The 14,221-nt window shown below is 33.5% G+C and overlaps 1 protein-coding gene across 4 annotated transcripts in view; it reads left to right on the top strand.

Annotated features, from left to right (window-relative positions):
* Positions 1-14,221, top strand: part of LOC134529836 (zinc finger protein castor homolog 1) — a 141,021-nt gene that overhangs the window by 104,797 nt on the left and 22,003 nt on the right. For all 4 annotated transcript variants that reach the window (XM_063364329.1, XM_063364332.1, XM_063364330.1 and 1 more), the window contains 3 exons: positions 1,022-1,269; positions 4,613-4,806; positions 7,778-7,924. In XM_063364329.1, coding sequence (XP_063220399.1) covers positions 1,022-1,269; positions 4,613-4,806; positions 7,778-7,924 — 589 coding nt within the window. The remainder of the gene's footprint in view (positions 1-1,021; positions 1,270-4,612; positions 4,807-7,777; positions 7,925-14,221) is intronic.

Here is a 14,221-nt window from a genome sequence, read left to right as displayed (position 1 = left end):
GAATATTATTTAAAGAAAAGACAGGTAGGTAAACATAAAAATTGAATGATAAAATAAAAAGGGTCGTGGCACAGACTCTACTCCCGCCTCTTGTTGGTGCCTCACACGCACACACACACACCTGCACACGGGGCGGGAGGTTTGAAATAGAGGGTGGTGATGGGAGGAGAGGGGTGGCGACGGCGTGAGGAACATCGGGCTTAGGGAGGGCGTAGCCCCGGTCGCTTTCAAAGTAAATAATTAAATACCTAAAAAAAATTTCAGATTAGTTGGAATATACTATACAAACTTTAAGATAAGCATTTTACTATCTATTTAAAAGTTTTTTTTTTTTTAATCATTGAGTGTGATATGTCATGGATTAATTTCAACAATTTTAATTATCAATGTTGCAGAAAAAAATGGTTTTTATGAATTCATATCTAAATAAGCTTATATAACACTGAAACCATAATTATATTTTATGTAACATTTATAATGTGATGTGTTTTAATGGTTACCAAACTACCTACCAGCCAAAATGAGGATTTAAAAATCAAAATATCCAAGTAAAATTTGTAAAAAATAAACACTTTCCAAGCATTTTCTGAAAAAAAAAAAAATTTGAACATTCATGCTGATAGTTTGCAGGGTTTTACTGTATAACGTAATTCCCTTAGACATGTCACCTTAACTGTACTTTCCATACACTGAGGCACCCTGTTTTCTTTTCAAGAAATAGTTTGACAGGTTTATTTGGTTGCATTTCTGTTACAAAATAAATACTGCTATCATTACTTGGGTCTTTACAGTAGGCGGACATTAACACTCATGCTTGGCTAATAAAGACTCAACAATATGTTCTATCCTATTTGATGGGCACTACTGAAAACACAAATATTGTAACTTTGTATGTTAGGTTGTGTAAAGATCCATTGTGTACTGTTTATCATACATACAGCTTGGACTCTGTTGGGTTAATAAAATTTCTCATTCTGCTGATAAACTTGTGGAAATATTCAAATTCTGTTCAATTTTTCAGCATCGTTTGGATATTCTGCAAGAGGGGTTCTATGCATTCTCCGAAGGCTCCCCTTGCCCCGATGCATTATGTCCGTACAACACCAGGTGTCAACATTACCATTGCAGCCAACCACGATGTTTCTACGTAACTGACAGAGAAGATATTCTGATCATGCACTCCAAAGACTTTCATGATAATATAGATATTATGGAAGGTTTTTTGTTCTTTGACAGAATGGTTGACTGTCGCTTACCCAACTGTCATAGGTGAGTGCCCAAGTACATTGATTTACCATTTTTCAAGCATATAGTCTATAATATTTAATTAGCTTAGTGAGAAATGTGGACATTTTGAAGAAACATTTAGTTTTTATGGTATTTTTTAATGATTTAGGGCTGTTACAAATGCTATGTTAGTTAATTTGTTTGCTTGCCATTACTATTAGATATTTAAGGGTTATTTGTTTAAATATATCTCATTATCTATCTTTCATTTCACATGGGGTCACAAATTTTTATCAGCGCATATTTACTAAGTGATAAGTGATCTAATTATGATCATCTGTTTTACATTTTACAGCTTGCAAATAACGTTTTGTAAATATCTTGTAAAAAATTTGTTATGAAACATAAAACTGTGCAAAAGCTATTGTGATGAAATTACTGGAATATCTCTTAAATAATTGTAATTACAAGAAAATGAAATAAGCAAATAATCAACATGACATGTAAGACAGAACCTCAAAATTTTTGTACAGCAGTATCTGGTATTCAAAAATAAATTTGACACACAAAAGGTTAGGTTTTATTTATCTATGTATTGTCTCAAACGTGCATCATGAACAGTTCCAAACAATTATATGAATCTGTTTTAGTGTGTAACATTTCATGCTCTCCTTAAATCATGCTTACCAATGGTTATTTTTTTTGTACGTAATGTAACTCTCGTTTTGCGTAAGTTGAAAAAAAAAAGACAACTGTAAAATTATTTGTACCCTTGAGCATGGAAATTAAGTAAAAAATTGATAGTTTTGCTCATTATTTATACTAAGTTGTACCTACATTACTATATTCAGTGGAGTCCTGATAATCCAAACTTATGTAATCCAAAGTTAATCTGAAACCGAGAGTCAAAAAGAACTAAGGTTACAATAAAACCACAGTGATACTTAATAATATGTATAAAGTATATTTCTGAATATTACGAGAAAATTCAAAGTTAGACAGTGTACTAAAATAATTATAACTGAACTACATTGGTTTGAAAAAATCTGTTTGACTTTTTATCAGAGAGAAGAATACCTCTCCCTTGAAGCCAAACTATGCCAGCACCTCAGAAAAATGAACCTTATAAAATAAACTGTGTATAATCACACATAATAATACATATTTATGTAATCACATTTTATTATGTAATTTAAGTTTATTTGTGGCACAAGACATGTTTGTGAGTAATCATTTGTTGTTTAGTAACTTAACAAAGATACCTAGGCATATTTAACTACGTAGGCATGTACCTACCAGTTACAACAATATCTCATAAGTAGCAAATATAGTTAGTACCTAATATGTATTGCTAATTTTAGCAAAAAGAAATAATCACTTATTGGCCTGACATGCAGTACCTAACCAGGCATATGCTTATAATAAAATGAGCAATGTTTGCTAAGGAAACACATAACATTTTAACAGGGGTAGAATGTTTCATTTGAACTTGTGTTTAAGAAGTACATACAGTAGAAACTCGTTTTTACGTACCTATTTTAAGGGACCAAATGGGGAAATAAAACTCTTTATATATCTATGAAATAGTATTTTAATAAACTTGTAGATATAATGAGGTTAACTTCAATTTTTCTGAGAACTCAAATTGAAAATAAACAAAGAAGCTGGAGATTTTCTTTAGATTTTTACTGTTCTTGTAGCTATGTGCAAATGAATTTCAGTGCATGATAAGCAATTAATTTTATCGTTACAGGAAAATTACTTAATTCAACTTTTTTTCATTTCTCTGACACTCTCAACAGTAAATAAATAATATGCTAAAGTTAAGTACCAGACAGCAAACCCTGCTAGTGCGTAAGATAACAAGTTAGCCACATAAATGAACAATAGAGCTGACTCTCCTGTTAAGTATTTACTTAAAGAGGGTTGATCCCAGATATTTTGGATTTATCAATTTTTTGCTTTAATTCATACATATTAAATTGTACACACAAAAATTTTGGCGCACCAAGCCATAAATATTTACCCCAAGATTTGTCATATTGTTACTTACAGTTATGTATCAATAATCTGATATTTGTAACAGCTGTGAAGAAATAAATGATTTTTTCGGACAAGTGTTAGAATAACTATATTAAACAACACACATTGATTACAAGTTGATTTTGAAATAAATACCAGATTACGCAGTTCTCTATAAGTTGCAGCAAGGATGGAGATCATTATTAAGATCAGTAATGCTTAATTAATTTTTTTTATTATTGAAGTGATAACGTCTTACAAATTGATGAACGCCGGCTGCACGCACGGAAAATTGTCACGTTCCACCTGAGCCGAGCATGCAAGAACCGGCCAACTACCGTGCGAGAAAATCTTCTATAATATCAAACAGGTTTAGGCGGGCTTTTTAACTAATTGTTCGTGATTATATTTAAACAAATTATTTAAATTAAATTTGCAAAAACTGTAAATAATATTTGAAAATTAAAAAGTATGCTATTTTTCGTCAATGTTTTCTTATGACATTATCACGTAAAATTATCGTCCGTAAACTGACTTTACAGACAACCCTTTTTTTTTTAGTTGGTTTGAGATTATTGCTTTTTGACTCTATGTAGAGACTTTAAAATACATTAGTACTTACAGGTTGTGTGGCATGTAATATATGAGTAATAAAACTTTCCAAACTTGCGGCAGTTTACTCTCCCTTTTCGAGTAATTGCCTTCCAAAGATAGGGTCCTGCCTACTGCAGACTTAACATTCACACTGGAAGCTGGGGATGCTTAACTATTCCTCACCAAAGGGCCAACCTATACAATTTGTTAAAGATGTAAATTGGTGAATGTTGTAGTTCTCGACTTAAAAGTGTGTGCAGTGAAATGGCATATCTTTTGCAGAACAGACTGACATGATTCTAAACACGGCATACCCTGGAAATGGCTCTCGCAATTGCCTGACCTAAATCCCATTGAGTTATAATTTTCTACTTAACGTCACATAGAATTGTTTCGTTACGTTATTGTTCCAGTAAGTTGCAGCATGTTATGGATTCAGTTGAATATATTTGCACCAACCACTGTGTTATTTGTAAGGGTGAGATCATCCATTGAAAATCTTATAAAAGGCTGTGTTGATAATGTGTGGTGTGACTTTTGAATCTTTAGACGTACCTTACATAAAACTTACTTTGAACAGTGAACCACATCCAAATTCCTGCCATCTGGCTTTGGAAAATATTAGGCAGGGAAAGCAGAATCAGCCATATGTTCATTAATTTTACTCATGAATTAGATACTACACAACCTGTAAGCGTTTATAATTCTTTACATGACTTGCCTCTAGAATGTGCTGTGGAAAGGCATTGCATTATATTTAAATTTACAGCAATAAAGTCAACCGACATTTCCACTGTGTGCGTCCGGGATGTGGCTACTCGTTTGTCCGCTACTCGACCATGGCATTGCACCAACAGAAACACAGAACAGAAGACAATGAAGAAATGATGCCGGAAATGGCTGTTGCTAAACGGAGCATTTGCAGTTCTCCTCCCGTGCAAAACTTGAAAATGCAAGAACAAGGTTGGTTGTATGCAAAGCATTTTACTAGGTGACTGAAACATTATAAATGTTAGTGTTTACACAGAGTGAAAACATTTTCTTTTTCATGAATAAAGGTGAGAAAAACAGTATAAATATATCTTTGGGCATTAAAATGTGTTAATTAAATTTATTCATTGAGCCCAGTAGATTTAACTATGCTAAGAGGTTACAGTTAAAAGCAATTTTTTGCTGCTGAAAGTATTCCAGTAAATAACATTTGTAGTTTTATTTGGTAATATGAGTAAGATTTGGGAGGTACATGTTATTGAACCTTAGAACTTGTCAGTTAACAAAACCCAACATAGTAATTTAGAGTGTATTTATTTATTACTTAAATCTTTTTAATTAAAATGAGTAGGCCTATTTAAATCACTGAAAAACAGTGCTGAATGTACACCTAAAAGTATCTTTGCAAAATCATTCTAAATTATAAAAAATTGTAAAAATATTAAGAATTAATAAAATTTATTGACATTTGCAACACTGATAACAGAGTTTAAATTTGTTTTTGACAGAGCATTGTCATTAATTGCTAGTTTTTACAATTATGTTCAGATATAAAATATTAATGTATACTTACAACCTATAAATAAATATTAGATAGAGTCTGCAAATTTTTGGGTCGAGTTGAGCCAAGTTCAGTGGTAATACCGTCTAGTCCACACTTGATAATGTTTTAGTTGAGTCCTTAAAAAACAAGTTGAGCTCAAGTAATTGTAGAAATTTTAGAGAATAATTTTATGTTGCTGATGATCATGCTAATGTATCACTAGCATAATATTAAATTTCACATTTGTCTTCAATGAGTTAGTCGTTAGTCATTTGTTTCAACTGAATAAGTAAAATACAAGTATAAATTGTACCTATTTGTGATTCCTGTTGAAATTTAGTATTTTATTCGTACTGGATTCTGGAAAACTCAATAGTCTTGAAGGAATTTGACATCAAGGAAAAATATGTGGTTTTGAAATTTAAAATTAGAAATTATTGATAATAATTTTAACGTTTTTCTCATTCTAAATGGTTTTAACCCTAAAATATCTCTAGATGGAAATCGTGAAGGAGACAGTCTTTTCTAGTAAAAAAAAAATCCCAATCTATTTAAATTTTTGACATATTTTCAAATTATTTTTTCAGAGAGCATTGTGCCACAAGTATTTAACAGTAGGTCCTACATAGTTTCAATGAGTGGTTAGGTTGGGTTGACTTCGTTACAAATGGTGAGTATGGTCATTTGGGTTAGGGTGGCTACATTTCAAATTCTTTAGAATAGTTAGGATTTTTGGTTAGGTTAGCTACATTTAACATAATTAAAAATAGTGTGAACTATAAAATAGTAAAGACAGTTAGGTAGGTTACAATACCTAAATTTTTAGTTTGTAGTTCCTAACTAACAAGATTTCACAGAATTATTAATGTCGCTTTACCTACCTAAACAACTGTTCTCACAATTTAAAGCTATTTTTAATGTTCCTAACCTAACCACTCAAAACAGTAAACCACTTAAAGTATCACAATGCCATCTTAGAGAAGGATTCTAAAACATGTCAGGAAATTTAAAAAAAAAAAGTTGAACCTTTAATATTTCATGGAAAAAAAGGTTTTCTTCAGAATTACCTCCTTAGACTTGCTAGCCCTCCTGACTAGGGAATTTGTTTAAGAAACCATTCAGATTTTAAAATTAGTTCTTTTCAACATAATTTAACAACATTACTACTGAAAAATGCATTTTTTAAAGAATTCTTTAATCTTTTTTCTTGAAAAATATTGTGCATGGCACTAATGTTACATTTTTAATTTCGTTCATTCTCTTAAAATGTCTACAAGTCTCATCCTCCTCAATAATGCAGCATTATCCTCTATCCAGTCTTATGCTAGACAAGAGGCAAAAATCTAGTGAATCTATAGAAGTCACATATTTTCCCATATTTTTTGGAATATTTTAAGTGTGTATATAGAAAACCAAAGCAATACAATATTAATGAAAAAAAAAACACTAATATGCTAATAAAATTGACAAATTTTGTTACTAAAGTTTATTATGTATTGTTGGCTAAGGGCCGGTTTCACCAAGCAGGTTTAATTTTGTTACAAAACGAGATTTACAAAACTAGATTAAGTATAATCGTAAGTTTAATTCCGACGTGTGTTTCACCATCGTTACACAAGTTTAAATTAATTGAGATTTCTAAAACTCGATTTATAAATGCCTTCCACATAAAAACACCCATTACCTAGCTAATATACCCGAATATCTGTCGGAGATACCCGAATATGTATTTTTTCCCCTCTTGTAGATGCAGCTTTTGGCCGAGCGTAATTTATGGTGGCCACATTAACCTAAAAAAAAACTTTATTATTTTAAAAAATTAGTAATATCGTGGAAATTGTCATATCGCATATAAACATGATTGGCAATGGTGCAGTTTCAGCTGTAATTAAAGAAAAGCGACAAATAAGTGGAAATATTTCGCCACATGAGAAGTCAGTTTTGTTAGATCAGTCTATGTGCAGACTGTTTCGACAGACGGAAATGGGTTCTGAAGTCCACTTCATCATAGTTTTCAAAATAATTACTCCTTTCGCGAATTGTACGAGGTCGACGCAAGGGAATAAAATCATCTCCATCCGAATCTTCTTCAAATATAACATTGTAAGCTGCTCAAACCATTTGTTTACATATGTTAAGCGAGATTAGCTGCGCAAACTGGAAGAACTTGGCCAGTTAATATAAAATCTCGCTTTACTCTGGAAAATCGAGATTACGCATGTGGTGAAACGCACAATCGACTAAACGAGTTTATATTGAAACTAATCGAGATTAATTTGCTTAAACTACTTTGGTGAAACCGGCCCTAAGTAGGTACCTAATCAGCCTAGCTCTTATTTATATCCAGCTAAATAAGCCATTAACAGTTCTGAAACATTCTGTTAACTGTTTATATTCCAGAATGCTTGCCTGTTAACATGAAGACAGAAACATCAGAAGCGTCTTCAAAACCGGTTTCACCCAATGCTGGTTCACCACCAGGACAGTTGAGACACCAGTCTGTTATGCTCTCAGTGTCTCCAGACCCTTCAGCAAACAAAACTACAGGTAAATTGAAGAACATAGACTGTGATGATGTAGACTAAGTCAACATTTCATTGTAAATATGCACATTTCATCTCTTCTTTTGTTAAGATTGTGTAACATTATGTGGTGTGAAGTTCAAAAATCAAAGTACATATTACTACCCTATTTGATTTTGGGCAGTAGACACAATATCCTTGAAAAAATACACTACCGGTATGTATTTAGAGTATGGTGATCATGTCTCATCAGCATAAGTTCCAAGCTTGCTGATCCAGACACAAGCACATAGCAAACGAACCTGAATAATCCCTTCTGGTAGGCATACTGGAAAGCAATCTAGCGTGAAAATTTATTAACAGTGAACTCCAGGTACATGAACTTTTATTAACAGCAATGATTTAAAAGTTAGGGAGTAAACTTTGTAGTATTATTTTATACCTTAAACTCTTAAGCTGAAAATCCACACGTGTCAAAGATTATGAGAACAACTGTGTGTATACGGGTCTACTAAAGTACACGATAACACAAAAGGAAATCATGTGAAATAATGATTATGTTAAAATTTTATACAAACAAGGGATTAAATATTATAAAACTAGCAACCATTCAACTTAACAAAATGACTAGAAAACATTCAAGGACTAGCAAACACGCATGATTATACTGCCCTAATACCCAGTGAGAAGTATAAGTAATTAAGGCAGATGCAAGGCCTTCCGAACTAAGTCAGTGATATTAACCACAAAAGTTAGTCCCGTATTACAGAAAATTCTGTAAAACCCCAATGCCCTTAATAGCATGCTCAAGAATTCAGACCTGTGCAAGGTTTGAGAATCTGATCATGGTGCCAGTCAAAAAAAGCTAGAAAATAAAATGAAAAAAGCAAGAACTCCAAATAAAATTTAGAAGGTGGCCTCAGAAATAGAATTTAACATTTAAAAATAAAAATCAACGTGAAATGGCATTGCCACCAGATACAGTGTACATATATAACAATAAAAACATCAACATGTGCTCGTGATCAGACCTTGCCCTACTTTTCACACAGTAACTAAACTCCTCGGAGAGTTCCAGCTTACGAACAAGGACGAGATAAGCGTTGCGCCCGATTAAATGCTAACAGAACTGTAAACAAATTGTGCAAGCACATAACTATCCCTACTCCAGGGCAGGGCAATACAAGCAAAACACAGGCAATTTTGATGGATTAGGGGGGGGGGGGAAGGAGCGGGTCGTTACCACAACGCCGAATGCCAAATTGACCACAATGACGACAGCTAGAAAACTGCCGTGTACCACAACGCTGAAATACAGTAATGCCGAAAAATGTTGCTGCGGGGAGGGGGGGGTCACAGGAGCAAAATGAAAAACAACTGAATGAATTTGTGTGTGTTTCTTAAATGTATCTTAATGCCGAAATACCACAACCTAACCTAACCTAAGCTAGCCTAACCTAACCTAACCTAACCTCACCTAACCTAACCTAACCTAACCTAACCTTTGTGGCAGTCCTGCAATGACATTTTTCGGCGTTAATGTATTTCGGCGTTGTAGTCAATTTGGCATTCGACGTTATGGTTTTCGGCGTTATTGTACGTTCGGCGTTGTGGTGCGTCCCCGAAATGAGCCAGGAGAAGGGAACGAGTCTCAGACAATCGCAGAAGCACCACGAGGCAAAACCAGCACTCAGCGCTAGCGCAAGAGGCCTACGTCAAACTTCCATGGCTAATGTTCAATGGCTTATTTTCTTCAATACACAGTTCTATACAACTAAAATATTTTCTTTAAAGACTCAGTTATTCAGTCTTTGATGTGACGAACAATATTGTTGCTTACTCTATTAAAGTATAAATACAAGATTCTACAAGATGTAGAAGTTAAACAGAAAGTGTGATTAATGTTGCAGTAACTGGCAAATAAAAAAAAATAGTTTTTATTATAAAACTATTTAAATAATTTGTATTCATATAATTTATTATAATACAGTTTTATAATCCCAGTGTATATACATAATGGGATAAAAATATTTTCCCCGCTGAGCTAACAATTTTGTATTTTTTTCCTTTATAAGGTAACAATTTTGTGCTTGAGCATTAATAACATTGTTTTCCTGTTGCATTTTTTTTGGTGTTCAGTTGTCATTATTTACTTATATTTTTCTGTGTTGTGTTCATAGTTTTTGCAATGAATTGGAAAATTCTAAATGGTTTTGCATGCTGGTTCGAATACCATTGGCAGCATCTGCTGTCATAAAAATACCACCAAATCCTCCATACAGTGTATGAATGTGCATAATTGCATGTGTGAATTATGTCCCTATGCATGCGTAACTAAATGTACTTCTTTTTCAAATGTCTAAAGAAATGTTTTTTCCTAACACCAAAACATTTTAGCTACGTATGCTATGTTTTTAAAATACTACAGATGAAGTTATAAATGTGCTAACTATAAATATCAGTGTCTATTTCTTTAAAGTAGGTACAGAACCTTTTAATACACATTGAAATGAGCATAACAGCATGTTAAATTATAAATTTTCCCATTTCAAAAGTATTCGATCAGGTGAGGTTGCAGGATTCATGTAGCTTGGACGCTGAGTATAAAAATGTTTTGCATAAATTTGGTACACACAACTTAATAAGTATTTTAATAATACTTACAAAACTTTTTGTTAGTTTATGTAGGTATTAAAATTTATGAAATCCCACAAAATCCATATTTAATTTCAGTAGATTATCTTACATATATGAGTAAAAATAAATATCCATACAAAATGAAACTTGTAGCATAAATCTCCATTGTAAATTATTTGTTTGGGCATAATTTTAGGTTGTGTTTTTGTGCATATGTTGTCTTCTATGGCTTGAACAATCAATGCATGGCTTGTGCTGTATGTAGTTTGTAATCTCTATGGTTATGTACATTCTGTAATCCTGGTAGATCTAGCTGTTGACTTGGCTGCTGGCATTTTTAGTTCACTCTGAGTGTATTGTTTCTGCCAGTTTTCATTTCAGTTTAGTGTTTTCTGTTTTTATAGCTGGTTACATCTCACATGTCACTGGTTTATATCAGTAATGATGTTTTGCAGAAGAGTGATGCTCATCTGTATTTAGTCTTTCTGTAGAACAGCCTATTAAAACTTGTTTTAATTCTATTGTACTGTATAGTAAATTTTCTTGGGTATTCCTGTTAAAACTATATTGTAGTTCGATAATCCAGGATGGCCATAATTCTGAACGTGTGGTTCATTTATAGTGTACTCCAATTATACCATAACACTGTCACAAAAATCTTTTACTAAAATGGTGTGAATTGAGTAAAAGCAGGAGCTAAATTATTACCAACATAGTATGTTAGAACTGTTACTTTATAACCTCTATTTCTGACGTGATAACGTCTTATAAATCGATGAACGCCGGCTGCAGGCACGAAAAAGCATGACTCATTGTCACGTTCCGCCTGAGACGAGGGTGCAAGAACTGGCCAACCGCCATGCGAGAAAATCTTCTATAATATCAAACAGGTTACGGCGGGCTTTTATAAAGCAGCAATTTAAAAATTTTTATTTATTTGTCCAATTTCGTTATTTCAAATTAACAATTTATTGACATTGATTTGATTTCAGTTTATTTCTACAACTAATTGTTCGTGATTATATTTAAACAAATTATTTAAATTAAATTTGCAATAACTGTAAAAAATAATTGAAAAATAAAAAGTAGGTATGCAATTTTTCATCACTGTTTTCTTATGACATTATCACGTAAAATTATCGTCCGTAAACCAACTTTACAGGTAACACCCCCCTTTTTTAATATTGTTTTGAATGCAGTACAAATCAGTGTAGTTACGTGCTCAGAAATTAGTAGTTTCTTTCTGACATCACAAATCATGGTTGAGGTTAGTGGTGAGCATATTGTAAGCGGTACACAGTTCACAGCAGAGTTTTAACTCAGTCAGTGCGAAGTGTGCACTGCAAACACGTGGAGAATATCGATCACCATCCATCACAACGTACAAACTCAGCCCGCTGGGGCGAGTCAAGACTGCCGCAGCCTGAACAGTCCGCAAACACCGGCAGGGCAGCGTATGTTTCCGCCGTGTTGCTACCGCAATGGGGGTTGACGTGTCTGTCGAGGTTTAGGGCGCCACCACATGTATAACGGGCATGTGGACCCGGCTACTCTGTTCCCAAGGCCTTGACGTAGCCCATGTGTGGCGAGGCCCGTTTCCCCCTGTAACACTGAAAACCTCAGCGGAGCACTGACGTCACACTGGCGGGCGGGCGTAGAGGGTGGGGGTGGAAGGAGGGAGGTGGGGGCACATCGGGCTTAGAAGGGCGCAGCCCGGGACCATGTCAACGTTAAATGATTTCTTGACCAAAGAGAGGGCAGGAAAATGATCACTTAAATAAAATACTTTCCCCAACAAAACCAATCACACCTGAATGCGAAAGCTCAGGCCTTTGCAGGATTTCACCGTCACATTAATGTTTCATCTTAACAATAAAAATAATTTGAAATTGGTTACTGCCATGTTAAAAATAATACACAATTCTGACATTTTTCAGTACTCTATCCATTAGTGTCATAAATAGCAACTGTCTTGATTTTGATGGAACCACTAGTAATGTTTAAGTTTCCACTTCAGTTTAGCCCACACACTGCATTGATAGTACCACAAAATCCCTACAAAGTATTGAACATGTGTCTAGCATGTGTTTGCAGTTTTCACATTTTTTGTGGTGAAACGTTAAAATAGCACTACATTTTTTTTAAATTTAGGTTATAAACTTGCATTATGCTGGCATAAATGGCTTCTCGTTTTAGTATCTTTTAATGTGGCATGCCGCAATTACCAGGGAGTGTTTTTAATCGGGCTTTGGTGAGGTTTCATGCTGCAATGCGGAACTTATGGACTGGAAATGGAATAGAAAAAAAAGCTCAGGAGTTATAAGACAGCACAACTCATATTACTTTTTTTTTACCTACTATTATAAAGAATGATGAAGATATTTAAAAAAAAAATGGTTAAGTGTGTTAGAATATGAGAAGGTAGACAAGACTAAAAGTCAAAGACAAAAAGTTACATAAAAGTTTCATAGGTTGTAGGATTGATGGTTTATCATTGTGTACCTATTTTAAAGCTAGTTGTAAATAATGTAAACAGCTTTATAGTATCCACTGTGAAAATTTTAAGCATATCCTATATCCACACCCACAAACACTGAACATTATAACTTTATTTTTCTGCCAGTGATAGTATTAATACAAATTAGGTAATGCAAAGTTTATTAAGTTTACCGTGTTTTCTCGCATAATTGTCGCACATTTCATATTAAAATCAAGTTTGAAAAGAAGGGGTGTTAGGTAAAGTTATTCATAAAAACAAAACCCGTTCATGGAAAGTACGTTTATTTAAAAAAAAAAAAAAAAAAAAGTGGAGTATACAAGAGTACGCCAAACAATTTATATTAATAAGTCATGCAACAGAAACCTTTCTTCAACTTTATATAGAAAAAACAAAATCTGTGACGTGAACTAACGTGTAACTATCATCGTAGTACACACTTACCACAAAAGAGTGCAGGCTATCAAATGTAGTTAATTCGGCACTTGACACAGAGCGCGCGTTGCATGAATCGGCGAGATATCAATATTCGACTACATGCACCCGCTCTATATGGGAAACAACATAACCAAACATGAATGATGCCAACTAACGCTGGCTACATTTTTATAAGCTGTACACCGCGGCGACGCAGACAAACAGATAGTGGTTATAACGTTTAAAAACATCTTTAAAAGAAAATTTACACGTCAGACAACTTCGTATTTCCGTTAATAAGTAAGTGGTAATGTTCAAATGAATATTAGATTTCTACTTTAAAATACATTGTTTTATACGGAAAAGATATGTCACAACTGTAATAAATAAATAATAAATAAATAAATACACAAAGCGCTCGGGATCTAATAGCAGGACCAAAGACATCAAGCGACGTTTACGCGTGAGTTTTTTTATCCAAATTTTGGCACCATAAAATATGGGTGTGACGATTATGCGATAAAACAGGGTACTTAGTGTCTATATTCTGCACTGTCATTCTTCTGTAAATAATGACTTCAGAACAATACTTTTAAAACCTTTTTACATCCTGAAACATTATAAAATAAGAGATACAGTATTTGGTAGTACATTTATGCAAAAATGTTTAAAAAAAATCTTTATTGTAACTTTTGCAATGACACACTCTTATGATCTTTATTGGAGATGTTCTTGTGTATTGTTTGTTCAAGATAGTATGAACAGCATTTA

The sequence above is a fragment of the Bacillus rossius genome, chromosome 2 (assembly GCF_032445375.1).
Source record: "Bacillus rossius redtenbacheri isolate Brsri chromosome 2, Brsri_v3, whole genome shotgun sequence".
In the NCBI taxonomy this organism is placed as follows: Eukaryota; Metazoa; Arthropoda; class Insecta; order Phasmatodea; family Bacillidae; genus Bacillus; species Bacillus rossius.
This window is presented reverse-complemented; position numbering and strand designations above follow the sequence as displayed.